The 27,957-nt window shown below is 41.1% G+C and overlaps 1 protein-coding gene across 1 annotated transcript; it reads left to right on the top strand.

Moving 5' to 3' along the window:
* The first annotated feature begins 1,861 nt into the window (after window positions 1-1,861).
* Window positions 1,862-27,762, top strand: desi2 (desumoylating isopeptidase 2). The gene is made up of 5 exons (XM_026190489.2): window positions 1,862-2,616; window positions 16,927-16,999; window positions 17,226-17,319; window positions 19,701-19,842; window positions 24,710-27,762. Exons 1-5 carry the CDS (start codon window positions 2,578-2,580, stop codon window positions 24,983-24,985), a joined length of 624 nt encoding a protein of 207 aa, XP_026046274.1. The 5' UTR covers window positions 1,862-2,577; the 3' UTR covers window positions 24,986-27,762.
* The last annotated feature ends 195 nt before the right edge of the window (window positions 27,763-27,957 follow it).

The raw sequence follows: 27,957 nt of genomic DNA, 5'->3' as shown, positions 1-27,957 counted from the left end.
CATTACTGACCCACTGCCAAACCGGTCATGCTGGAGGATGTTGCAGGCAGCAGTCTCCACGGCATCTCCAGACTCTGTCACGTCTGTCACATGTGCTCAGTGTCAACCTGCTTTCATCTGTGAAGAGCACAGGGCACCAGTGGCGAAGTTGCCAATCTTGGTGTTATCTGGCAAATGCCAAACGTCCTGCACGATGTTGGGCTGTAAGCACAACCCCCACCTGTAGATGTCGGGCTCTCGTGCCACCCTCATGGAGTCTGTTTCTGACCGTTTGAGCAGACACATGCACATTTATGGCCTGCTGGAGGTCATTTTGCAGGGCTCTGGCAGTGCTCCTCCTGTTCCTCCTTGCACAAAGGCGGAGGTAGCGGTCCTGCTGCTTGGTTGTTGCCCTCCTATGGCCTCCTCCACGTCTCCTGATGTACTGACCTGTCTCCCCCATGCTCTGGACACTACGCTGACAGACACAAAAAAAATCTTCTTGCCACAACTTGCATTGATGTGCCATCCTGGATGAGCTGCACTACATGAGCAAATTGTGTGGGTTGTAGACTCCGTCTCATGCTACCACTAGAGTGAAATTTTCTCCATCAACTCCCCACGCTGCCACCTACAGAAGTTCTCTGATGACTCTGCCATAGTCGGCCTCATCACAGGTGAGGACAACTCAGAGTACAGACAGTGGACTCTGGACTTTGTTGACTGGTGTCAGCAGAACCACCTGTTGATCAACGCTGGGAAAACCAAGGAGTTGGTGGTGGACTTCCGGAGACGCAGACCCACCACACTGACACCGGTGAACATCCAGGGAGTGGACATTGAGATAGTGGACTCTTATAGGTACCTGGGTGTTCACCTGAATAATAAACTGGACTGGAGCCACAACACTGATGCTCTTTACAGGAAGGGTCAGAGCAGACTCTACCTGCTGAGGCGGCTGAGGTCATTTGGAGTACAGGGAGCGCTTTTAAAGACCTTCTATGACTCTGTGGTGGCATCTGTCATTTTTTACAGTGTTGTATGTTGGAGCAGCGGTTTATCGGCAGCTGAGAGGAAGAGGTTGGATAAGCTCATCAGGAAGGCCAGCTCTGTTCTGGGATGCACCCTGGACCCAGTGCAGGTGGTGGGAGACAGAAGGACTCTGGCCAAAATAACATCTCTGATGGACAGAGTCTCCCACCCCATGCATGTAAATGTTGCTGAACTGCAGAGCTCCTTCAGTGACAGACTGCTCCATCCTAGATGCATGAAGGAGCGTTTCCGCAGGTCCTTCCTCCCTGCAGCTGTCAGACTGTACAATCAGAACTGCTCCCAACAAACATAGACGTTTACATCTGCGCTGTAACTGCAATAAGTTAATTAACCGATTCGCACTACAAGCTGGTTTGCCTCTTATCTGTAGTTATTTTTATTTAATTTAATAACTGTACAGTACTCTCTGTATATAGTAACCACGGTCCTTAATCTAAATATGTAAGAAAACTTGTGTATGTTTCTGTTCTGTGTCCCGTGTCCTGTTTGTTTGTATATGTGTCTTTTTGGCTGCTGTTACAACCAAATTTCCCCTTGTGTGACAATTAAAGGATTATTCTATTCTATTCTATTCTATTCTATTCTATTCTAAATCACTGCCAGCATTCAAAAGTGACCAAAAAATCATCCAGAAAGCATAGGTATTGAGATCTGTGGTCACCAAATGAAAAACCCTTCCTTTATTGGGGATGTCTTGCTAATTGCCCATAATTTCCACCAGTTGTCTATTTCATTTTCACAACAGCAAGTGAAATTGATTGTCAGTCAGTGTTGCTTCCTAAGTGGATAGTTTGATTTCACAGAAGTGCGCATGACTTGGAGTTACATTGTGTTGTTTAAGTGTTCCCTTTACTTATTTATTTATTTATTTATTTATTTATTTATTTATTTATTAGCAGTGTAGTTTGGTTGGGCGCTCGTTTTCCTTATGAACTACATCACCCATAATGCTCAGTGCGCTAAGGGAGCTTAATAGAGTGATGGGCTCATCGGTCTACTCCTCAACATCGTCCAATTTCTCCCAGCAGTCGCATCCTGCCTGCAGCTCCATTGCTACCGTTAGCCGGGGCTAATAAGGGAGTAGCAAGTCGTTTTTTACACAGGGAATTTCATTTTCATGTACCTACATTATGTTATTTAACTAAGCAGTTTGTTTGGGAAAATGAATTTGACTTTTTTCCGCGGCGCGGCGTCTTCTGGAAGAGAAAATTCTCCCTGTAAAGTCAGTGTTTTTTCGCGGCGACCTCGGTAGCCGACCGGGTTTAGCAAGTCAGTTTTGGTAACCGATAGATTCATCTGTCCGCCTCTGCTGCTGCTCTGCCGGGGGACAAAATCAGTCAGATGTTGGACGGTGAAAACATCATCGGAACTCTAACATTTTTACACCGAGTTGCGAAGTTGAATTACCAAGGTGAACATCTTTCGAGAAAGAGCCAGCAATAATAATAATAAGAGGAGGAGAGCGAGAGTTTGGATCTCGCACCGAAGGAAGAGAACCCGGAGAGAAGAAGGGACGCTAGGGGAAGAAAATCCTGATGCCCAGTGATGGCAAACGAGCCGATTATCCTAAATGTCTATGATATGGTAAGTAGAAGCGGAAACGTGAACGTTTTCTTGCTTATTTGTTATCACTTGATCTAAGAAGTATGTTTGAGAGGAGTATTATTTATCCAGGACACAACGCTGAAGCGCGTTATAAAAATGCGATTTTAATTCCTCGTTGGTTATCAGCACTTGTACAATAATGGAAGAAAAACACTCAAAAGCATTTTCGCGTAATTACGAACCACTCTTCAATTCGGCATACTCACACAACACCAAAGCAATTGCCGTTTAATGCAGTTCCATCTTTAGTAATTAGTTTGCTTATTCCCCCTCAGTTGTTTTCTTGCAAAACACAGTGAGTCAGGGTTGCAAGCGGTTGAACCAATTCATGTACGCTTTATTGTCGTATGATCCTTTTCGAAAGGTTTTTGTCTATTTGTATTAGATCCAACATTGTTTTGGTGTCTGTTCAGTGCAAACAAAATAAGCCGGTTTGCAAATGGCGACAGGAAAAGCAGTGTGAAAAGAATCAAGAACGAAAATTAAGCAACTTGGAACCCACAGCTGATTTGCTAGTCCATATATTAAATCTCCGTTTGTTCTGGCTATCTTTTATGTATCTTCCATGATAGGACTGCCAGAAAACTGGTCCACTGTGGACTACAGACAAAAAACAAAGCAAAAAAAACTAGTAAAAGTTTAGGCTTTACAGGAAGTCACTATTTAACTAAGCCTAGTTTTGCATTTTAAGGATTTCAGTTCACTCTAAACACCAAACCAAAAGCAGATGTGAAAGTAGCATGGTAATTTCTACTGCATAGAACGTGCTATCGACTCTTTGTTATAGCATTAGTCTGAGGTTCAGTAATTTGAGTCGCTATGTTGTCACCATGCTGGGATGAGTCAGTGGGGATGGGTTCTGGAAATTGATGTATTGATGAATCATTGATTAATATGGCTGAAGATTACATTTAAAGTGGGTCTTGCTTGAGGTTATAAAACAGATCGGGGTAGTGCTCTGGGACAGTGTGCATGAACTCCTGGCTGGAAAACCACAACATCCTTTGTATGTACACTTGGCTTTGTGACCTGTGCATCGTAAATCATGACGGTCTTCCTTACTTGAACATGTTACTCCCTGGTAAAATATAAATGGCCTTTTTTAGGACTCGATTCTTTTCTTCTTGGTCCTGCTTTTGTTCTATTTATTGATGTCCCTCTGCAGCTGCTGGTCAATATATCTGCAGAGGTTTGGGGTCACATGGGTTGAAATGGATTAACACTGAAAGCCAGAGAGTCATTAAACAGACCTTTGAGAGTCAGTAGAAAGAGTAGTGTGTTGCACGATTACAAATTATATACATTGGTATGTATTCATTCCTTTCTTCCTTAGTTTCTTATTCTTTATTCCCCTTTTTCTCTCTTCCTGTTCTCTTCATTACTTTCTTTCACTTTCTCTTGCTTTCCACATGACTTGCATTCTCTGTAAAGTCTGAAGAGCTTTTATTTCTGTCTTGCTTCCATTCATGTGAATAGCTGCAGGGGCCGTTGCTTTAAGAAGCTACTCATACACATCTAAAAGACACATGTGTAAGATCTTTAGAGTATATTTGAGAATCGACAGTAGAGACGGAAGGACATATTTTCCATACAGAAGAAACTGTGTGTTTTTTGCTTCTGCCTAACGATCCGCTCTGAACCATGCATATTTGCGATGTTTGTGTGGAAACTGGTGCCGCGGCAAACATTCACTGTGGCAGGAATCCAGTCCTTCATTCCAGCACTTTTTAAAGGCTTCCTCTTTCTTTTAATCAGCCAGTTCAGACCTAAGTACTGTAGGAGGGGTGACCTGCTAGTGGCATGATCACTAACTGGTGGGTACATTTTGCTGTCTGCTGGTTGTTAATTGGCTTCGTTTCCTTCACTTTTGACAGTTGACCTAAATAAAAATCAGTTTTGCTTTGTACATGCATTGACCCCCACGATGATAATAACAGTACAGCAGAACTAATGGTTTTGCACCTCGGTTTGAGTGCAAGTATATTTTTGGCAGGTGTGAAAAAATGCTGTAAACAAAGAATGCTTTCAAAAACAGAAGTGCTAATCATTTATTTTCATCAAGCAACAAAATGGAGTGAATAAACAAAAGAGAAATCTGAATCAAATCAATATTTAGTGTGACCACCCTTTGCCTTCAAAACGGCATCAATTCTTCTAGGCACACTTGCACACAGTTTTTGAAGGAACTCGTCTGGTAGGTTGTTCCAAACATCTTGGAGAACTAACCACAGATCTTCTGTGGACGTAGGCTTCCTCATATCCTTTTGTCTCTTCATGTAATCTCAGACACACTTGACTTCCAGTACTACTTGTTCTTCTTTACGTGAAAGCTAGTTCTTAATGACTTTGGCTGTATATTTGGGGTCGTTGTCCTGCTGCAGAATAAATTTGGGCCCAATCGTATGCCTCTCTGATGGTATTGCATAATGGATGAGTATCTTTCTATATTTCTCAGCATTGAGAACACCATTAATCCTGACTGAATCTCCAACTCCATTTGCAGGAATGCAGCCTCAAACATTCAAGGAACCTCCACCATGCTTCACTGTTTCCTGCACACAACCATTATGGTACCGCTTTCCAGCCCTTCGATGAACAAACTGCCTCGTGCTACTGCCAAATATTTCAAATTTTGACTCATCAGTCCAGAGCACCTGCTGCCATTTTTCTGTACCCCAATTTCTATGTTTTTGTGTATACTTGAGTCGCTTGGCCTCGTTTCCACGTCGGAGGTATCGCTTTTTGGTTGTAGCTCTTCCATGAAGACCACTTCTGGCTAGTCTTCTCCGGACAATAGCTGAGTGTACTTGGGTCCCACTGGTTTCTGCCAGCTCTGAGCTGATGGCACTACTGGACGACATCTAATTTTGAAAGGTAACAAGCTTGATGTTCTTTCATCTGCTGCACTAAGTTTCCTTGGCCAACCACTGCGTCTACGATCCTCAGTGTTGCCAGTTTCTTTGTGCTTCTTCAAAAGAGCTTGAACAGAACATCTTGAAACCCCAGTCTGCTTTGAAATCTTTGTCTGGGAGAGACCTTACTGATGCAGTAAACTACCTTGTGCTTGTTGATGTGCTCACTCTTGCCATGAAATGAAACTCTTTCACCTCACCTTCGTAGCAGAGGCTGTTCCTCACCCAGTTTTAAGCCTCAGACACAGCTGCTTCTGTTTCAGTTAATGACTGTTTCAACCTGCGTGCGACATTGATGATCATTAGCACCTGTTTGGTATAATTGGTTGATCATACCTCTGACTATGATCCTACAAAATCCCTGACTTTGTGCAAGTGTACCTATAGGAATCGATGCTGGTAGTAACACCAAATATTGATTTAAAAAAAATATTATTATATTTCTGGAACCATTCTTTGTCTACCACCATTTTTTTCACACCTGCCTAAAACTGTGCATAATACTTCACTTGTATGGAAGTTCTGTGTAAATGTGTTTTGCATTCAAGGAAAAAACATCAATTTTGCTCTACTGCACCGTAGATCAATTCCAGTGAGTGTTGTTTGACTGATTTGCTTGGAGGCTGGTTGAGTCACTTGGTGGGGGACCATCAGTTTATAGATTGAGTCACTGTTACTGGTGGCCCAGTAACAGGGTTTTCTTTTATTTGTGTTCTATCCATATTTTAGCCATGAATCTTTACCAGTACCAAGTACCAGTCCACATTGGAAAGATACAAGTAGAAGTTATCTGTAGAGCTTTTTCCCCTCCATTATATGCTAGCTTGTCTGCCACTGATGTTGCATTAAGTAAAAAGAGAACAACATGAACTGAAGTGAGTGGATCGAACAGCGGATTGACTCATCACATACCAGTCCATTGTATTTCCACAATAACTCTCTTTGAGCTGGAATAAAATGTTAATATTTTAGTTAAATAAAAAAATTAAAATTTGATTTCTATGAGGCTATTTCTATAAGTTTTAGCTTACAAAATATAATCTTGGATTTAAGGAAACTGGAGAATAACAGAGCACTGATAGATGAGGACATGCTTCTTTTACTAACTTGGACTCATGTTGTACTGTTTTTTTCTGATGTTCCCAAATTCCAGTTGGAATATTTTACCATCCAAAATATTCTTTAAGGACCAAAAAAAAAGTCAAAACACTTTAAGGACAGAAGAGATGGCTCTGTTGTTTTGCTCTTGTGAGTAGGGATGGGTATCGTTTAGGTTTTATTCGATACCAGAAATGGTGCCAGTGCTTAAACGGTGCTCGAACCGGTGCTTAAAGAATGGAAAACACAAACTTTGTCCAAAAACCTCTCATGTTTAGCTGTTTTTTTTTTTTTTTTTTTTCTAAAAAGATAACAATGTTAGCCTTTTCTGCAGCTATAGGGGAATTTATGGTATCACTCTTGGCTGGAAGCAGTGCTTAATCAATGAGGGGGAAAAAAAACACCAACTTTGTCCAAAAACCTCTCATGTTTAGCTGTTTCCCACTTTTTCTCTGGTCATTTTAGCCTTTTTGGCCAGGGTGAAGGGAGTATCTGCCATCAAACAAGAAGACAGCTGCATGTAACTACGATGGTGTTTGCTAGTTCACCTTACATGCGTTAATTTAATAATGTGGTTAGCCTATTCAGCGTAAATTACACACGAACAACATTAAGCTACTGACCCAGAGAAGAACGGCTGTTGCTGCCATCATCATCCGTCATCATTTCTGCTACACTGGCAGGGCTAGGGGCCAGGACTCTACTCTTCGGGTTTTGGGGGGGATGTTGCTAACTCCAAGACCGATAACAGGCACCACACCCGCAGTAGATGTGCTCGATGTGAGGTCTTGCAGCAAGCTATCAAATACGGTGAATTTCTCGGCTTTTAAAAAAACGCTAAGCGTCGCCAGGTGTTTCATCAGATTTGAGGTGTTACCTCCTTTGCACAGTATCAGCTTAAAGCACTTGTTGCAGGCTGCTGAGTTTGCATCTTTTGCTGTGAAATACAGCCAGACTTTGACCGCTTTGCCTTGGGCGTTTTTAATCTGTAGCTCTGCTCTAAAAGAACGTACGTACCTGGGCCCGCCTACTACGCTTGCAAAGTTAAAATGATTGGCTGGAATCCAAAGTGTATGACATCTCAGGGAAAAAAAGCACCGAAATAAAGCACTGAAATCTGCGCTGCTTTTCGGTCTGGTTACTACCGTTTATGTCAGACCCGGTGCCATCATGGCACTGGATACCGGTACCCATCCCTACTTGTGAGGCCACTTTACAACTGTAGAAATTCTAAAGGCTTCTCAGAAAATGTTATACGTCACCTCGGGAATAATGTCTGCATTCATTAAACCTTAACAACATTAAAATGTCAGTGGGACAACAAAACAGTTTCATTTTTTTAAAGTTTTTAAACCCCCAAAGTGGTATCAGATTAAAAAAAAAAGTCTGAACAGCAGTTGTAAATCAGGAAATATTTAGATGACTTTGATTAATTTGTCACTTTAAACCAGTTTCCTAATTTATAGGTTGTTTCTTCTTAGTCATCCACTTGAGCAAACAGCTCTAATTTCCTGCGATTATGTTCTCATAGAAGTGAATAAGGAGGCTGTTTTGTCATGCAGTTTATTTGATGGTCTCAATGGGGCCTGTTTTATTGGGAGGTGTAAGCTTAGGGCTAACATTTAATGTAAAAGAAGGTGAGAAAACAGCAAAGATCAGATGATTGCCGAGGTCAAGACAGTTGGGTAACAACTCAGGATCCTTACCTCAATCTCAAGAGCATCACCATTTATGCAGTGTGTGTGAGTCTGCCTGCTCTGTTGTTGTTCTTGGAGCACAACTGAGCATCTACTCAAAAAGATTGATAACAAGTCCCCATTGAGGATCGATAATGTCACGTGACTGTCAAGAGTGTATGTACAGACATGATTACAGGCGCCCCCTCAGCCCCAAACCACTGCTTTTTCCCAATTCCCATTCTGTCAGGTCCTCCCCACAGTCCTGCTCACATCTCAGCTAAGTGGATTTCCTGGACAGCTCTGAGTGGTTTAGTGCACTGCTCTAATGAGACAGCATTATCTGCACACCACCTGTCTGCCTGCCAGCCAGCACCACGGGTTTCTTTGTCTCAGAGCGTGTAAGAGGACATGTTAGGATATTAGGTTTAACTGTGTAATGGAGCCTGATACTCAGCCGAGCAGGCTATGTGTTGGCTGCAGTGTCTTTGTGTGGATCAATTAAGGACATGCAGCAGTCATGATTCCTCCTTTTCTTTTTTGCCACCTAGTTTACAAGGTAACGTGGCCCAAAAGAAAAGAAGTTGGGAGTGTACTGTGTTGCTACAGCCACATAAATCTCTGCTAGTGGAATATAGTGCAGCATTTCTAATGGAAGAAATCTAAACCAATTAAAATAGTACTATAGCTTGGGTGTGTGGTCAAGGTTATCATTCATTAAACATTGCAATGATGGCAGCTTTCACCTCTGTTTTATTATGTAATTGTAGACAGTCCGAGTTTGGAACCAGACCTAATTTACTGTACTTCTCAGTCTTTTTAATTAGAGCTAACAGCTGATATAAAACTGGAGATTTTATTTCCATAATAAACAGTCTCTTAATACAAGTTCCTCACATTTGATTCACTCACTCAGTATTCACTTTATTATATACAAACATAAAAACTAATACAATGCAATCTAAAGCTATCAGTAATGGAAACAATATCTGAACTCTGAAATCCTTTGTGTGTAAGGCAAATGTCTTAATGCTGCACCACAGGTTATGGGAATGTCAAAATTGCTCATTTGTGTTAATCAGATCAACAGACAGCAGTACAAAGAGCTCACAGGAATCAGTAACTCGAATCAGCAGTGATCTTATTATTATAATTTTTTTGTTAATCAATTGCCTAGTTCAGTGTAAACTTGCTGAGTGTTTAAAAAAATAAATAAAAATGTAACACACTTTGCATGGGAGATTTAAGATAACTTTGTGGGTAAAACTAGAGCAAACTATTGTTGCAGATGAAGGTAAAATTCACCAGAACCCATCTTGTGGCTGGTAGTAGCTTCCTTCCATCGATTTCTGTTTTGAGCTTAGTTTCAGTCAGCTTGTTTCCGCTACACTTTCAAATCAGCGGTGTACATCTTAACTTAAAAACAGAAGAAAACTACAGAGCAAACTACAGCAAGCATTCATCCACCTCTCTGTCTCCTGTTCCTTTCATTATCTTTTAATTCATTCATAAACGCTCAGCCTGTTCTCTACAGCACACAGCTTTTAACAAGCTTTGAAGTAATGAGGTCTGAGATAAGAGTCTTATTTCACCACCGACAGGGGCGAGGAGTAGCAGCGTAACAGACTATTTGTCTTTGTTACTCCTGTTAACGGAGTGGGAGACAGTCATTTTGCATTTCGATGCAGATTAGTTTTCTTAACATAACTCCTACACACGTTCTACAAGGACATATTGGCACATACTACGCTGCCATTGGGTGTTAGTTCACCAACCTGCTATTTATGTTTCGCCTTATATAAAGTCAGTTAAGGAAGTTTTTTTTGGGGGGTGTCTGTTTATTTTTAGCAGCTCAAATGCTGATGTGTGTTCACGTTTTCTAGACTGGCTTCTGTCACCATTACTGTAACAGAAATGTAGATAATGTTTTAAAAAGGAGCCAGCAGCCAAGGCTTCTTAGTCAGTGAGAACCAGCTGGTGCACACACAGATGGCTGCTGTTCCTGGGCTCAAAGAAACCACTTCAGAACTGATACAGACATGATTTCATATCCGTAGGAGATCAGCTGATGTGAGAAACTCTTTGGTGGGAAAAACCCTACCAGAAGTAATGTTAGGAAATGGAAATATGAGATGCTTTATTGTGTTAGTTTTTGGACTCAATGTTGGTCCTTTATTACTGACCTTTAACAAAATCAAAAAGGTCTCTATAGTGAGAGATACGTCTACAAGCTCTAAATGCACAAGCTGTAGCTGGACTCTGATAAAATGGGGATATGCAGTGGCATTTTTGCTTCTTCAAACAAAACTACTGACACGCATGCTGTGGCTTTCTTTGTGCAACATTTGCCCCATATATAGTTCAGGAAACAGAAACCCAGCAGCATGACAAGTTTGAAATGTGGGTTTGAAAAAACAAAAGTTGTGCCAAAGCCTCAGTAAATGTTGTATTTGATCAGAATGCAGATTCTGTTTTAAAGTCAGTTCCCTCAATAAAGTTTAAGGGTGTAAGTGTGTGTGTGTGTGTGTGTGTGTGTGTGTGTGTGTGTGTGTGTGTGTGTGTGTGTGTGTGTGTGTGTGTGTGTGTACACAGTGGAACCCAACTTACAAAATTAATTCGTTCCAAAGGGTCTTTCGTAAGTCGAAGCACCCATTGCGCCTTTTGCGTGAATGATAGGCTAATTGCTAACTACAACTACAATACGTCCAAGTGGAACAGCGAAGCGCAAGTACGAAAGCCAAGGGGGTTGTCACAGGATTCGGAAGGCATTATGGGCATTGTAGGCATTCTGGGCTCAGCCAATCAGAGCCAGCGAATTTCGTTACGCGGGCATTTTGCCATAACACGAGCAGAAATATTGCCGTTAAGTGCCTTCGTAACTTGGATTTTTCGTTAAATGGGGTATTCATAAGTCGGGGTTCCACTGTATATTTTTTCCCGCATATACTGTTACAATGGTGGGTGTGCATATTTAACATGGCTGGCTCTGTGCAAGTTATCCTATAAGCCTAAAGCTTAGGTTTCAGCTTGGTTTCATGCATTTGGATGCTCTTGGCTCGGTATGATGTCAGTGAGAGGATATCCTAGTATGTCATCTCAATCACAGAGCTCTGGCTGTGAACACGCAGCCCCAACCATCTGAATTCAAATAAGGAAAAATTGAAAGAAGCACATCAGATAGTGGATAAAGCGTTTAAGGTGCACTGTAACTGTTTTAGATATTCTAGTAGAGTTGAAGAATACATCCAGTTTACTCCTAGTTCTTTTTTTCCATTCCCAACACTGGAAAAACAGGGAGCATTGCATTTGGAAGGGCATCCAGCAGGTAGCATCCGCAAAGCCTTTGTGATCAGTTGGTGTTTAAACTCTTACATTCCACAGAGGTTATATTTTGCATTGCAGATGTGGCGGAGACCAGCAGCTCTGCCACAAGTGACTTTAAGCAGCTACATAATGTATTTGCATAATGACAGACGGGAAATGTGATAACTGTTTTAAATAGCAAGCTGTCTTCTGTGATACCTGATAACTGTAGTTTGCATTGGAAGCTGTTTTTATGTCAAGAAGGAAAGCCTCTGTGTGTACACACTAATAAAATATGTCATTTTCAAGTAATTAAGTTGTTTATTGTCACTCTGGTTAAACACATTTAATGCCTCAAATATGTAAGATGGAAAGCTCTAATATAATATACAAATCCAAATAATACTTAAAATCAATTTAAACAGATTCCTTTTTTTTTTTTTTTTTTTTTTGCCTGTCCCGTTTGGCTCTTTTGCCATCAGAATTGTTGTCTAAAGGCAAAGAAAGATGCCCAACGGATTTACTTTACCAAACTGACCATCCCAGCCTTGCCGTAATGGTCCATTTGATTCACCTTTTATTGTTTATTTTATTTTCACTTACTGAATACGGGACAGACTTGACTGGGGGAAAGAAGGGGAGAAAGAAAGAGGGAAAGAGAAACAGCTGAGAAGAGGGACGGGGGAGAAGGGCAAAAGACAAAAACCAACAGAACGGGCAGAGAAAAAAAAATGCATAGATCAATCACCTGGATCACCTGCTGAGAAAGAAAAAAGAAAGCAAGCAGAAGAGAACAAGAGTAATAGAATAAACAACATCACAATGATATATGGGAATATGACAGTAAATACTAAATGTTAAACATTATTGTGCAGCACATAAGATCAACAGAACACAGTGTGCTTTGAGGTAGGAGCCAAAAAGGGTGTAGTTTGTGGGTGTGATCACCCGTGTGTACACCTGTGAGCATGGACGCGCTTGTTTTTTTTAAAAGGTTCCTTCATGTAATACTCTGCTAGAGGGTGTGGGGGGCCACAGCCCCGTCCTCCAGGGCATGAAGCAGGTATGGAGGAGATCAAAACTCCAAACATCCAGAGGCCCCCAGAACACAAGAGACCAAGGAAGACCACCAGAGGGGCAGCTGCGCCACTGTCCCGGAAAGAGCTGAGGAGAGTCCCAGATGAGGGCTCACTCAGCAGCCGCGGAGCAGAAGCCAGGGGGAGTTGCAGTGACTCGCCCGTGAGCTCCGCCGGCAGCCAGCTGCGCCTGAGTGACCGAGCCCCAGGCCGAGAGGCCGGGGCACCCCACCTCCGAAGTGGCCCGAGCGAGCCCCAGGCTCCAGGCCCCGATAAGCGGCCGCCAAGGAGTGAGCCGGTGTGTACCTGGATGCCCATCCCCGGACACAAAGAACCACCAACGCACCGATGTCTGAGGGGGTCTGCCACTGGCAGGGGAAGTGGTGGTAGGGGGAGATAGGCCTCCAAACCTTGGAGGGCCTGAGATGTCCCCAGAGAGGTGGCGCCTGACACCCAACCTGACATATAGACACAGACATACAGGCACACACAGATACAACATCCATTCCCACCCTCATGCTCTCATATGCACTTACTCCACACTCAACCAACGTGGAGACAGACATAAAGAGACGTTGTACACACGATCACACTCCCCAAGCGTACTCTACAAACGGGGTCTAGGTGCCCCCGCCCCTGGAGGGGGGAACTGCACCCAGACCCAGGTGGTGTTTCCCTTTTCCCTGCGGTGGGGGGAGGCAGACCGCCCCGACTCCGCAGCAGGAGGAAGGCCCCACACTCCAGACCGCAGTCGGACGGCCAACTCCTCCTCCTAGTCCTAGCCCCCCTGCTCCAGCAGGTCGCAGAGAATGGGGGTGAGAGAAGACTCCAAACCTCCCTCCACCCGCTCATTGTAGTGTTGATGCATGTGTGTTCTAAGGTGCATTTAAAACCCAGGAGGGCTTGGAGCTACCTGCCAGAGAGCAGCAGGTAAGCGCATGGTCCCTCCTGCTAGCCCTCAATGTCTACGTGTATTTAAAATTGAGAGGTGGGCAATGATGCCTGGGGTGGGGTGTATACCCTGATGGTACTTTGGACTCCGTGTATCGTGCCCACCCCCAAGACCCTATATGTATGTGTAATGAGAGTGTGAGTAATGTGAATGTCTAAGTTGTGGGATAAAATTGAGGCAGAGGCAGCCAGAAGGGGACAGAGGGGGGGGGTAGCCTCCTCTGCACCCTGGTGACATACCCCTACTCCAAGGCCCTGCATGTGTGGGTGGTTGTGGTGGAGTGGGAAGAGGGAGGCAGCTGGAGATGGGGAGGGAAGGAAGGGAGGGGCAAGTGACCCCTCCCTGGGGCCAGCTCCCCCGCTGACCCCAGTAGGCACCCCCATACTCCGCGACCCGCCAGGGAAAGGGGGCCCCGCCAGGGAAAGGGCTCATTTTCAAGTAATTAAGTTGTTTATTGTCACTCTGGTTAAACACATTTAATGCCTCAAATATGTAAGATGGAAAGCTCTAATATAATATACAAATCCAAATAATACTTAAAATCAATTTAAACAGATTCCTAATGTCAGAATTAATGTCTTTAAATGGTCAGCATAACACAGAGCTCAAAGAAACTGTAAAAACTCCAAGTGCTACATCTCAGACTCTGCAGGCCTCAGTTAACTGTTAAAGGTCATGGCAGTACAGTTAGAAAAAAGACATGTATGGCTTTTTTGGAAGTGTTACCAGGAGCAAGCTGCCAAGCATGGTGTCACAGGGGTGATTATTTGGGCTTATTTGGCAGCTGTAAGATCTGGGAATCAGCGAGTTGACCACAAATTCCTCTGTATACCAAAGTATTCTAGAATCAAATGTGAGCCCATTTGTCCAGCAGCTAAAGCTCAGCCAAAACTAAGTCATGCAACAGGATAGGGCTGCCACGATTAGTTGACTAGTCACGATTACGTCGACTATCAAAATCGTCGACTACCAATTTAATAGTCGATGCGTCGTTTGAAGCTTTGTAACATCCAAAACACGCAGGAATAAGTAGCAGGATTTAAGCGTGTAATAACGGACTGAAACAGTAGATGACAGCACTGCATGTACAAGGATGCCAGCTGCCCTTAAACCCCGAAGAAGAAGAAGCTGTGTCCCAGAATTCATAGCGCGGCCCAGCTAAGTTTCCAACAATGGCGGCAGCTAGTTAGTTTTAATATTACTCTTATTATTCTTTCTGGGTCACAAAATAAACGTTTAACATATTTTCAGGCGAGAATGTAGCTGTGTAAACCTCAAATATCGGCTCAGTTTATCAGGACACCACATATTTTCAAAAGCGCTCCGACGTTTTCGGATATGTCTGTTACGCACCAGCTCAATATCTAGCCCGGGTTCGAGGCTCACTAGAGCCGGTGAGAACACCGGACTCCCGGCAAACCCACCGCCGTCTTTCGCTACTCAGGTTAAACATGATATATAAGTCACTTAAATAACTTAAAATATTATTGTTTGGCTTTTTTCAGTATTTTATTTGTTCCTGAGTAAATCGGTTTGGCTGAGATTAAAGTTGTAGTTTTTACACAGCTGAATAAACGTCAAGCAGACAACTGATCATCAGAAGTGTGAGATCAGAATCAGAATACTTTATTGATCCCTAGGGGAAATTATTTTGCTGGAGAATATACTCCGGTGTGCTGTTATATTTTAGATGGCAAGGAGCAGATGGCTGAGTTTCTTAAACTTCACCGAAACAATCTGCAAATTTCATTAAAATTTAATAAACTATCATCTTGTCTTTTTTTTTTTTTTTTTTTTATTTAGCACATACCTTAAGCACTTAAGGCTGTAAGCTAATGATAGTTATACAAGAGCAGATGCATGCTGGTGCAATAAGCTGTACGTTGTACGTCCAATTGATGCATGATCTGATTAGTCGACTAGTCGCAAAAATAATCTGTGACTAGTCGACTATCAAAATAATCGTTTGTGGCGGCCCTACAACAGGACAACGATCCCAAACACAACAGCAAATCTGCAACATAATGGCTGAAAAAAAGAATCAGAATTAGTTTTTCACAGGACTATGTAGGTGTATATTTTTTGTAGACTTTGTCTACAAAAAAAATTGTCTCAGATTTGCATGGTAAGAAATCTGTCACCTTTGTTACAGTGCACTGGCAGAAAGGAACTGCTCTTGGTAAATTTGGCATGTTTTAATCATGCTGATCAGCACTTGATTTGGTTTGAAGAAACGTCAACAGCATCAAACTTTAAAATTGATCAGGTCCAAGACAATAATCAATTAACTGATGACGTGGCACAGTGAAGCAGTAGGAAGATGTTTGAGGTATGAACAAATATTAGATTTAGAGATTATTATTCAGCTTCCTGAGATGCTTCACCAACACTCTTCTCTGCTCCATCTTTTGTGATAAAATAATGTTTTTGAGTGAAAATTCTGCCTAGCAACAGTCTGCCCAATCACCTTGTAGACACAATGTTTAGCAGACATACTACAGAAAAGATGGATAGCAGTTTCAAAGATTAGTGCAGCAGTTATTGATTTATTTCTGTGCAGCTTGACTGTCATTGTCTGCATGCAAAGAAATCTTGTGTAAGCATCAGGGATAACATCTGCACTGTGGTCATAAATTCCCACAGAAAAGTCTGTAAATGTGTTCTGTAGCTGAATTTGATTATTCTGATATGAAGACTGGATAAATGCCAAGGTACAATAGGACAATGACAATTCAGTAATAAGGTTTGCATAGCTGCAGGATGTCAAACATATTGCCTTTTCAGCTGCCGTTTGTGGGTTTATTGCAGTGGGGGCTACATTTTGAAGGAATTTCCCGTCTTTCAGAGGTCAAAAAAATTGAACTATCACTTGTAGTTATGCAATGATTCACTGTCTGTCTGTAACAGCAAGGATTTAGAGATGCCCTGGAGCTGTCTGTGCATACTCCTCATTCCTTCTTTCTACCTCAGTGAGGGGGAGGTTTTGTCTTCTTCCTGAAGAATATCCATATAAATTTGATATTACATTGTTTTATCACATATTTTAATTAGATTCTTGTTGCTTTTTCTTTCACTTTACTATGATATGTTTACATTTTGAACAGTTTAACAAGAAAAGCTTTCATGTTGGGAAGTTGTGATGGATTGTTTTTGTTGACATTTTGTAGACTAAAAATTTAAATATATTAAATCAATAGGTGTAGAAAACATGCATTATTATTTTACTGTAATTTAACAAACGTGTTATTCTGTGTTTCTCCTTCTGCCTTCAGTACTGGATCAATGAGTTCACCAGCTCTCTGGGCATCGGAGTCTTTCACTCAGGGATTGAGATCTATGGAAGAGGTAAGGTTGCCCAGAAATAAGACTCCGCCTACATCAAGTCATTTGCCTAAGGATAGTGTTACAGAGAGGATGCTTTTTTTTATAGCTCAGGATATATACACACACCACTGTTTTCCATTCCGGGCATGTCTAAACATACTTATATATAGTGTATATATAAAACTGTATGTTATCTGCTAATGGCTTTTGTTACATCAGCAGCTCAAATTTGTTCTTGTGTGTTTAGAGTTTGCCTATGGCGGACACCCGTACCCATTCTCAGGGATCTTTGAGATTACACCAGGTGATGCAACTGAGCTTGGCGAGACCTTTAAGTTCAAGTAAGTGTGGGATAATTGGTGTTTATATGAGACATACAAGTACAGATATGCATGTGTTCTGTTTTGCTAAATATCTTTCGCAACAGCCTAGGCAGCTCGCAACATGCTTGATGGAGTTTTTACGGTGAAAGAGTTGGCCTGTTTAATGTAGAATGTTAATCAAATGGCGAGTCAGTCAGGTTACCGCTCAAAAGTTTGTTAGTCTATTAGCTATTAAACTCAGTAGTGACGAGAGGACAGTCGTTCACGCGCCAAGGGCTGGGTAGTAAAATAATGGCAATGAGGAATGTATCATAAATCTATCTGGGTCCACCCTTATCTGCGCAGTTACCTCAGTAGGTTGAAGCAACACAGGATCTTTGGAAAAATGAGTAACTGCAAGGGTTGCCAGCTGGCACACAAGGGAGGGGAAGTTATTGGGAATCTGTAGAAATGGTTCTAAACATGGAAAAATAGAAAATCTGTGCTGCAAGATGTTCCAGCAACCCACAACAACAAAGACAAACACAGCCATCCTTTGTTCCTATGGGGCTGAACTTCAAGGCACAACTGAGACCACTTTGAAGTTTATGCTAGAACATTTTCTAGTTAAGAGTGCCAGGTTCTGCCCCAAAGGCATGATGCAGGCACCTATCTAAACAGCTATTAGAAGTCACTTAACATTACTTACTTGGTGTAGGTTTTAATAACCGTTAACAGCCTTTTAGGTTGTTTGCTGTGCAAGGACAATATCAGTTCAGTCCATTCTGCTCATTAGATGCCCGATTGTTCAGGTCATTCTTCCCCAATAAGATTGTGTAGAGCAGAGTGATCAGTTTGGAAAGTCAGACAATGTGTCAAATGTCTTTTGACTACTGATAGTAGTTTGGTTTAGGTGGAGATGCTGGTAGGTTCTGGGTAGCGCATACAGTACGCGTGTATAGTGACTGTTTTGGTCAATCAGCCATCGGCCAAGTTAGAAAGCACTGATTTGTTCCCTAGATAAGTTAGAGCTTCATGTGCATGTTCTTTATACCCATTTGATCAGTTGGTCAGCTGTTAGTTGAGCTGTTTAATGAATTTTGGTATTTCTCCTACAGTAAAGCGAGCTCCTGTACATGATGTGTCAAACATTTTAATGCCTTTTTGTAACAGTTCATGGCCTATGGTCTTGGTCAAAGACTGAATAAAACAGAAGATTGAGATTTGAAAAAAGCTCAATTTATCTTGAACTGAAACTGCAAGTTTTCTCCTTTACTTTATTTTGAGGAACGAGCTGAAGCTGAAAAAGTAACACTAACAAACTGCAGGCTGCAGTTCCTTTTATGGTCACTCAAGAAAAAAATAAATATTACTGCTGGAAAGTTGGACATTTTTCTTTATGGATCATTTATACTTTAATGACATCTGAGGGGGGGGGGGCAATAATATTTTATTTAACTCACCAGGCTAAATTGCGTTTAGGCTTGAACACAGTGTTTGGCTGTAATAAAATTAAATAAAATTCATAATTGTTGATGTACTTTTCAAGTATAGTCTAATAATTTGAGTTCTGCAAATACACTGCAAACCAGTGCAGCTTTTTACCATATTACCAGCTGTCTTTTAAAAGCTGTTTTTGTAGTGGACTGCAGCAAAATGTGTAGTGTTTCTGATTTGTTTTTGTTTTTTTTCCATCCTGCAAAAGATCAACATGATGCTCTTTAGGAATGTGGAATCCAAATGTACAAAACACGACAACTGATTTCAGCAAATCAGTTCAGTATGTTTGTGTGCTTGTCTACTCAGACCTACTCTGCTGAGTATTACTTCTGCTCTAGTTGATTTGCCCTGTGGCTTTAGACAGACTCCGCCTGTCACACACATGCACACACAGTAACTGTCTCCAAGCAGGCCACTAAACCAAATATGGATCATCTGTGACAAATGCCTGCTTATTATCCACAAAGCTGAGGCCTATCCCAGTGAATAAAGCACTCTCTCATACTAAAATCATAATAATTTCATTTTAATTTCATTTGATGTTAAAGCCAAAAACTCAGATCACCTTTAAAATGTTCTCAAAGTTAACTACTTATTTTTTGGCTGAAGGCAAATCACAAAATATGTCAACGTTTTCTTCAAAAAATGTGTAACATGGTTGTACCGGATAGAATGTTTAAAAAATCAGTGTGTTTTAAATGCACACAGTGTTGAACATTTTTCACTATTTTATCTGCTGTCAGACAGCTTTTTCCAACACGAAGTGAAATAGTCGCCCTCAGCCAGACTCACTGACAGAAACAGTAAAGAATATATCAGTAAATGAAAATGGTAAAAAGTAGAATTGGATTAGAAACATTTCTTTCCCAGAAGATGCTCTTTCAGTAACATCAGTACCTTCTGCCTGTTTGTCTCTGCAGAGAAGCTATTGTCCTAGGAAGCACAGACTTCACAGAAGAGGATGTGGAGCGGATCGTGGAAGAGATGGGGAAGGAGTACAAAGGCAACGCCTACCACCTCATGCACAAGAACTGCAACCACTTCTCCTCAGCACTGTCGGAGGTGGGTTAAAAAACACACATCATTTCATTGCACATTACTCTGAGCTGCGCTGAGTTTAAAGGCCAAGTCTTACGGTGATTTCGCACCTATAGTTTGTTTACTGTGGTTGAAATCAGTTGATGAGTTTGTAAACTTGTAGCTTTCCCCATTATTTGGTTTGTTTTCAGACAGAGAAACATTCAAGTAAACGCCAAGCGAACCAAAATGCATCACTCAAAAAACCATGTGAGACTGTTCGCTCATTGGCCAGGTGTGTGTGTGTGTGTGTGTGTGTGTGTGTGTGTGTGTGTGTGTGTGTGTGTGTGTGTGTGTGTGTGTGTGTGTGTGTGTGTGTGTGTGTGTGTGTGTGTGTGTGTGTGTGTGTGTGTGTGTGTGTGTGTGTGTGTGGGGGGCGGGAGCAACAACAGTAAATACAGGAAGAAGGTGCTGTGTAAGAACAGCGTGCGTGCGTGCGTGCACGTTGTTTCAATCAGCTTATCCTGGTGTGACTAATGAGCAGGGAGTTTTCCAGTTAGCATCTAATGCTGAGTTGGGGATTAGGACACTGATACGAGCCCAGACATGCAGAGCCAGCTGACACACACACACACACACACACACACACACACACACACACACACACGCGTAGAAACACAGACAAATAATAAAAGACACATCCTTACAACATACCATGGTATTTTCTAAACCTTAAATGCAGACAGTACTTCACGTCAGTGCAATACAATAAAATTCAGACATGTACATGGAAATAAAATCAAGCACACATGCAGGTTTACCATTGAGAGTCATCCATCTTCCATCTCAGGATTTGATTTTTTTTTTATGCTTACTCTAACCGCATTACCTTGAGAGGCTGACTCAAAGCGACAGAGTAAAAAATGGCAGGACACATTGATTGTTGTTGCAGGAATGCAGGATGCTTGAAAGATCAAGCATAAAAATTAAATCTTCAGAAAGAATGTTTGATGTGTACGACTTAGATGTCAGATTTCTTTTTGAAAAATCAATACTGTACTCCCTGCAGACCACTGAACTCTAACAGTAGATCAGTAAAAATTCCTAATAACCTTTCAGTATATTGTAGTCCTAGTAGTCTGACAGAAAACTAGATCTATAAACCTTTACTTGCCTCTGTTTTATAAAATGTTGGCCACAATGTGGGGCTCTAGCCAATTGGAAGACTGTTTGTTTCAAAGAAAGGTTGTTACTTGAAACACGGTGACCTAATGTATGATAAGAATCATTAAACGTGAATTTCAAAGTTACAGTCATGCCTGACTTATTTCTCATTTAAAATCGATTTCTCTTGAACCAGCGGACCACAGGGAGCACTTCTGCTCTTTTTAGGTCATCTGTAGAAATCCCGTCCTTTAGCATGCATGCGATTTCACCACAGATGCTAAACTTGCACAGAGTGTAAAACTGACTGTCTCAGGCTTTTGAAAACTAAGCTGCAACCAACTGGTTCCAATTAAATAATGATGAATGTCCAAGGGCAAAGATGAAGCCAAACCAGAGGCATGTTCATCATTTATTTTTTTATATTTATTTATTTATTTGTTTGTAAGATGTCCCATCCTGTAACTTCATCCTCTACCTGAAAATAAAAAATCACGTTGAAGAATCACCTTTTTGACACATTGGAGGTCTAGCTCTTGTGACAGAGAGATAAGTGCATTGAATACAAAAATATAAAAATAAATATAGGAGTACAGTGGTCCCTTGTTTATCGCGTCCTAAAAATAATCCGTGATAGGTGAAATCCGCAAAGTAGCCAACTTTATTTTTTACAATTATTATAGATGTTTTAAGGCTGTAAAACCCCTCACTACACACTTTATACATTTTTCTCACACAGGCATGAATATGTTCACACTTTTCTCTCTTGTTTAAACACTCTAAAAGTTCAAACCTTCATAGAAAAATAAGTTCAGTATTACAGAATGAAACCAAAGGCTCCCGCGGGTGTCTTTGACGGTGCAAAACGTTTTGTCGACATTGTTGTGTTTGTTGGGGAGAAAACTTACAAACATACAGTACAGCGCTTCAGAGTCACGCTGCTAGCGATCGAAGATTTATGTAAATTTGACAAGCTGAAGGCAATCTGTACTGTACAGAAGGCACGGGGCGAGATTGATTGACAGTGATCTACAGCTAATCAGGATGCAGAACACAATGCGCTGTTTAAAAAAAAACAACAAACGTGCAATATTGCACACACAAATCTGCAAAACAGCGAGGACCACTGTATAGGAATTAATTGTAAATGAGGAAACAAGGAATACCTACACAGACTTTCAGTGTACATAAAACTGCTTTATCATCTAAAATCCCAAACAGACTAGTAGCATCAGTCTCTCAGTCAACATCTAAACTGGATAAAATGAAAGAATATTTATTTTCATTGAGGCTTTCTTCGTCAAATAAAATTGTGCTAACAATCTGTACGGATGAGCTGCTCGGCTGGGAAAGAGTAGCAGCAGTGCTTGTGGTGCACATACATACACATAGTGTCAAATACATGGCATAGAAAAATGTTTCTGTTGCTGATGTTTCCAACCCATTTCAACCGTTTTATATTGGATGAATATTGCCTATTGTTGATCTGAAGGCTTACTTTATTATTGCAAAGGAATATTTCATGACAGTAGTGTGAATTGCTACAGTTTATTATATATCAGCCACATGTCAGCCAAACACTAAAGAGATGATATTTAAGGATTTTGGTGAATGTAGGCCACCTCCTCTTCTTCTGCGAGGAGCAGTTCTTGCTGAGTCTCTGAAGAAATGGAAGAACCTCATCGCTGGAGCCTAAACAACCTATGCAATCTAGTATCATCAGCAAAAATCAGCCACTTTGTAAGAATTTTTTTGTAGATAAAAGCAAACCCACTGTCTCTGTCTCCTTACACGTCTGTAAAAGCAGCTCGTCAGCAGCTTCAATAAATGTTCTGATCAAAGCATAATTAAGCCCTTTTACTAGGAAAACACTTTGAGTTTCTTGGAAGCCACTTTTCCCATTATGCTGTAACAACCTCTAATAGCACTGAGTAATCATAATTAGCCATAACATAGACTGTGTCTGCCTGTGCAAGCATGTTAGTTGTTAAGGAAGATTGTGAGAGAGAAATGTCAACCACAGACCGAAAAAGGTCCAACTAGACGTACTCGTGAACTAACTGTTACAGTAGGTTGAGAAATCACTAGCACAGAGTCATATTAGAGAAGGAAATCTGATTCAGTTTCCTGGAAGTTCAAGACACAGGCAGGATGTAATTTCTGGTTATGCAGTCATTGTTTGAGATTAATTTCCTCCACAGCATTCTCACAACACTGACAAGTTCTCTTATGGAGAACAAACTAACCAGGAAGTGACAAAGTGACTTATTGAATATAATTTAATACTTATTACTGCTCTTTATCTCCCTAAGTGTTGGCATAGTCAGTTATTTTATATAAGCTCTAGCACTTCACTTGCCTAATGACACAACTCACTGGTGATATGGAAATTCAGAAAATACTATAATATAATATGTGGAAGTAAACTTTGCAACTTTTTATTTGTTAGCTCTTTTCTCTCTCCTCGTGTCCCTCACTCTCTTCCCCGTGGAAGCTTATTTCCACCGCTGAAACAAAAGCCCTACATAATCCTGCCAGTCAAAAGTTTGACTTGACTTGCAATTTCAACTTATTCTTTTCAATTTCCAGTTATTTTACCAGACGTTTAAGTTTATAAGTTGACATTTTTAGATACTTAACTCAAATTTTAAGATGATCTAAATGTTCTGGATAACATCCTGAAATTTTGACTTAAGGATGGCAAAAATGTGTTTTTCAGTGGCAGAAGCTCCCATACTTCCCTCTCAAGGTATTTTCCTGTTAAAAGGACTTCGGTTCATTCTTTCTTCTATAATGTAAAGCTATTCGAGTCCGATTTTGTTTTGAACTGGGGCTTCATACATAAGTTGAATTTAAGTAAACCTTTGATTTTTCTGTCAGTCTAGTAACTAATGATTTGTATTGGTATTGTATTGCCCAGCGATCCCCAACCCCCGGGCCATGGACCGGTAGTGGGCTGCAAGAGTTGAGCGGGTGTGAAATGTATGGTTTTCGGGATAATAGGTTAATTTTTTTTATCGGTGTTATCTTTAACTTGATTTCCCTGGGTCTTTTCATGTTGTTATGAATAAATCTTTTTTTGGTACCGGTACTGGTTTTATTTTGTGTTTATCCGCAACACCTTAAAGGCCCGTCCATGAAAATATTGTCAGACATAAACCGGTCCTTTGCGCAAAAAAGGTTAGGGACCAGTGGTATTGACTACTAATTAAAATACACCAGTTATGGTCAGTTATTTGTAGTCTTAGATATAAAAATAGTAGGGTTGCATGACTCGCAGATCAGTTTAACCCTCGTTTGTCATGTACTGGGTCTTTGTGCAGATCCTCAGTTCATCTTCTGTCTGAGAGGAGTCATTGTAGTTCCCTTCCACCTCCCTTTAAGCAAACTTTATTCTGTCCCTAACAATAAAAAGACTTCAATAGTAGGTGGATAGAGCTTTTGTCTCTGAAATGACTTCTTTGATTTAATTTTATTGTACTTTGTATCATTTGCCTTTGTGGCTGTATTGCATGGCTTGATGACGTTGCAGAAAGGGGTCTGCGCTGTTTTTGTGTGAATATAGTTCATTACGTACCACAAACCTGCAAACCATAACAAAACATGTAAATGAGGGGCACTAAACACGAGTGATTACTTTTTCCCTTAATTTTGACGACTAGCATAAAAAGAATATACATTTGCTTTAAGGAGTCACTTCTTGTGTACTGAACTTATTAAAACGTTCCCTTCTTGTCTTTCTTCTCAGATCCTGTGTGGCAGGGAGATCCCTCGCTGGGTCAATCGCCTGGCCTACTTCAGCTCCTGCGTGCCATTCCTCCAGAGCTGCCTGCCCAAAGAGTGGCTGACCCCAGCTGCCTTACAGTCCAGTGTGAGCCAGGAGCTCCACGGAGGCGAACTGGAGGAGGCAGAGGATGCCGCCGCCACAGCCTCCCTGGCCTCCATGTCACCCTGCTCACCTTCTTCGTCCTCCAGCCCATCCTCCTCCTTGCCTCGTCACTCTCGCCACCAGCCCCGCAGGTAGAGGCTGCATGGCATGCTGAGAAACTCTGGGCTGGACTTGTTACATTGCAGCCAGGTAACAGAAAACCTGCTGCAGTTGATGGATCTATCTACAGCCAAAGGTCCTGTCAGACTTATCCTCGCGCATGGTCGGGTGTCAGCCAAACACTTGAAGAAATCCTGAGCAGTGAAATGTTTTTTTTCCTGCCGAAGAAAGGAGCTCTTATTGCTGACAAAGACGGGAAACCTGTGGTCATCGCTCTCATCAATCTGAGATTTTAACTTTTTCACATCGAATATGTTTTCATTATTTTACCTGCCAAATTCCTTCATGTGTTTACCAGCCACATCCAAACTATACCAGTGCTTTATTTATCAGTGGTGTTGATCCTCACCAAAAGGGTATGATTTAGGTTTGTTCAGGCTTATGGCTGTGTTAAAAATGTCAGAGGACTGCTACAAGAATTAAAAGTGCTGGATGCTCTGCCTTATACTTTTAAGTACAGCAGGTCTGTGAGGGGATTTTATTGTCTTGAGCGACCTCCCAGTTATTGGTGGTTTTAAATGTCCAGGAGCTGAGCGCTGATATCATTTGATCTGTGGCTGGTAAATGTTTCCACTGCCGCCTGCTGTGTTTCAGATCTGGTCTGGGACAGGTGGCTGCTACAATCTTGAAAGTAACAGGTGGATTTTGGGAATTCTTACCCTTTGCCTCAAATTGCTGGATCCTCTGCCTTTTATTTTTTTATTACAGCAGGCTGTAGGTTTGTAAACAGCCTAAACCAGAACTACAATCAGCTGCATAGACAAGAACAAACAGATCCAGAACCACTGTCAATCCATAAGACTTTCTTAGCTTCACAGAGACCCCCGCCTTTCTTCTATGATGTCAGATTCTCCCTCCCATCCTTAATAACCTCACATGCTTTGATTAAAGCAAACTAATGAAGTGGATTTACTTAATAATTATGAAGTAGCAACAAGTATTTCACCACCAATAATGTAAAATGTTTCTAAATCATTTCGTAGTTAGGTTCTAGTGAAGGGGGGATTGATTTAAGATGGGAAACATTTCTTTCTCAGTAGCAGCTGCCAAGGTGCCTTAGAGCACCCACAAGTGTTCTGTTGGTCAACTGTAGAAGACTCCCAGTAGTTTAAAAGCATAAAGCAAAACGTTTTATCCGAAAAAATCGAGGTCCACGCTCACACTTAGGACACAATGTCAGTCTGCAATGTATACAAATGTGTCTGAAGAAGAAGCGAAGGCAGACGAGCTCTTCTTTAACTGACCTCTCTTCAGCCTGCACTTCTCAGTCTTTTTCTTCACACTGTGTCCAGTTAGGAGCGACACAACGTGGTGCCGTTTTGAAACATCGCTGCACAGTTTAGTTAAGTTTGATTATCGGAAGGTTATTGGTGGGGAAAACTTCATGATTTACTCAGACAAATATATATCCTGTTAACAAGGAGACATATGCTGCATATTGTGTATTGTCCCAAACAAGAGCCATGGATGTTCTGAAAACATGTTATGAAGACTACCCTTTTTTTCTTTTTTTTTTTTCTTTAAATCCTTATAGTATTTCTACAAAATAAAGACTCTGGCCTTTTTGTCTGTTTTGCCATTAAACTCAGGACTCTAAAAGGCTTTGTAACATATGATCTTTTAAACTTTTTTATCCCACATGCTCATTTGCGTTGTCGCTGTTGCTTTTCTAATGCAGTTGTCACTCCATAGAGCTTTTCGGCAGCACGCTGTGGCAGTGCAGTTTTCTACTCTTCGCTCAGATTTAAAGAAAAAGCTATTGTTTACATCCTGTATGCTTGTTTGCGAGCCTGCACACTTTTCCTTTTTCTTTTCTTCTCCTGTCTGTGCATGAATGTAGGAGCGTGTGCCCCCACTTATAGTATAAGCGGTTTCAACGAGCTACCAACTGGGCCAAATTTACCACACATCTCTCACACGCGGCAAAGAAATATCAATCTTAACAAATGTAGCACTGTTTTCAGGGTGTATTTACAAATGCGTCTGCATCTTTAAGAGATTAGTTGTATTCTTTTTGTGCTCACGCTAATTTTTAGCAACATTTTGTGGCAGTGTCAACCATCGGGTAAAAATGTTGTTTTTGGGACTTTCTAACAAAACTGAAGCAGTTTTACAGGAATCATGTAAAAGACACAAAAACCAGCATATTTTATCTGATTTGAAGTGAAAGGATTTAATTTTTAAAAGTTATTTTCATGTTTCACTAAATAAACTTTATAATGCACACTCACACGTACTGTTGTTGACGACGCCCTCTGCTGGCTGTTATTTGTACTGTTACTGAGGTTTCCTGTAACCTTCATAGCTTCAGGTGGTTTTCAGCTGTGATACAATCATCTGTCTGTCGACAAATACACAATAAATCGTTAAACACTAATCATCAACAAACTTAGTTATTACTTTACTTGTGATTGCCAAATTTAAGGTATAGTAAATTAAAATGACCAAAGATGGCTGTAACGTCACTTTCTTCTTCTTCTTTTGTTTCTTTTTACGTTGGCAGCCTATGAATTGTAATCACCCTCATTTCTTGTGTGCATTTATTTTCTCAGAGGAGTAAATATCCTTTAAAGTGATAACTTGTGAGATTTTGCGCCACCTTTGTGAGCTATGAATGCAGATCGGGAAACCTCAATCATTCAAAACACAGAAAAACTGACTTCAGCCGTTTCACAGTGAACTTGCAGAGACTTTAGATGGAGCCGAACACATTTGTATCTGTTGGAAAGTTATTAAAGAAAATATACAATCTGTGACTGTGTTTGTGTCATGGCGAATTAGTTTTATGGCTATAGATTTTGTTCTAGTAATGTGATTAAAGCTTCCCCTTGTTTTAGGTTTAAATGTGTTATTTGTTAGTAGATTGTTTTCTTTAGGGTTTAAACGTTTATTTCATGGGTCAATATTTGTTTTAGGAGGGCTTTGCATACTTTCAGAACTAAGCTGCA

The sequence above is a fragment of the Astatotilapia calliptera genome, chromosome 13 (assembly GCF_964374335.1).
Source record: "Astatotilapia calliptera chromosome 13, fAstCal68.1, whole genome shotgun sequence".
Lineage (NCBI taxonomy): Eukaryota > Metazoa > Chordata > Actinopteri > Cichliformes > Cichlidae > Astatotilapia > Astatotilapia calliptera.
This window is presented reverse-complemented; position numbering and strand designations above follow the sequence as displayed.

What these genes read in the sequence shown, in the direction of transcription:
- desi2 (XM_026190489.2), top strand. Translation starts at nt 2,578, where the DNA reads ATGGCAAACGAGCCGATTATCCTAAATGTCTATGATATG. An exon ending in GATTGAGATCTATGGAAGAG is followed by an intron (nt 17,000 to 17,225) that starts GTAAGGTTGCCC and finishes TTGTGTGTTTAG; the next exon opens with AGTTTGCCTATGGCGGACAC. An exon ending in GGCGAGACCTTTAAGTTCAA is followed by an intron (nt 17,320 to 19,700) that starts GTAAGTGTGGGA and finishes TTGTCTCTGCAG; the next exon opens with AGAAGCTATTGTCCTAGGAA.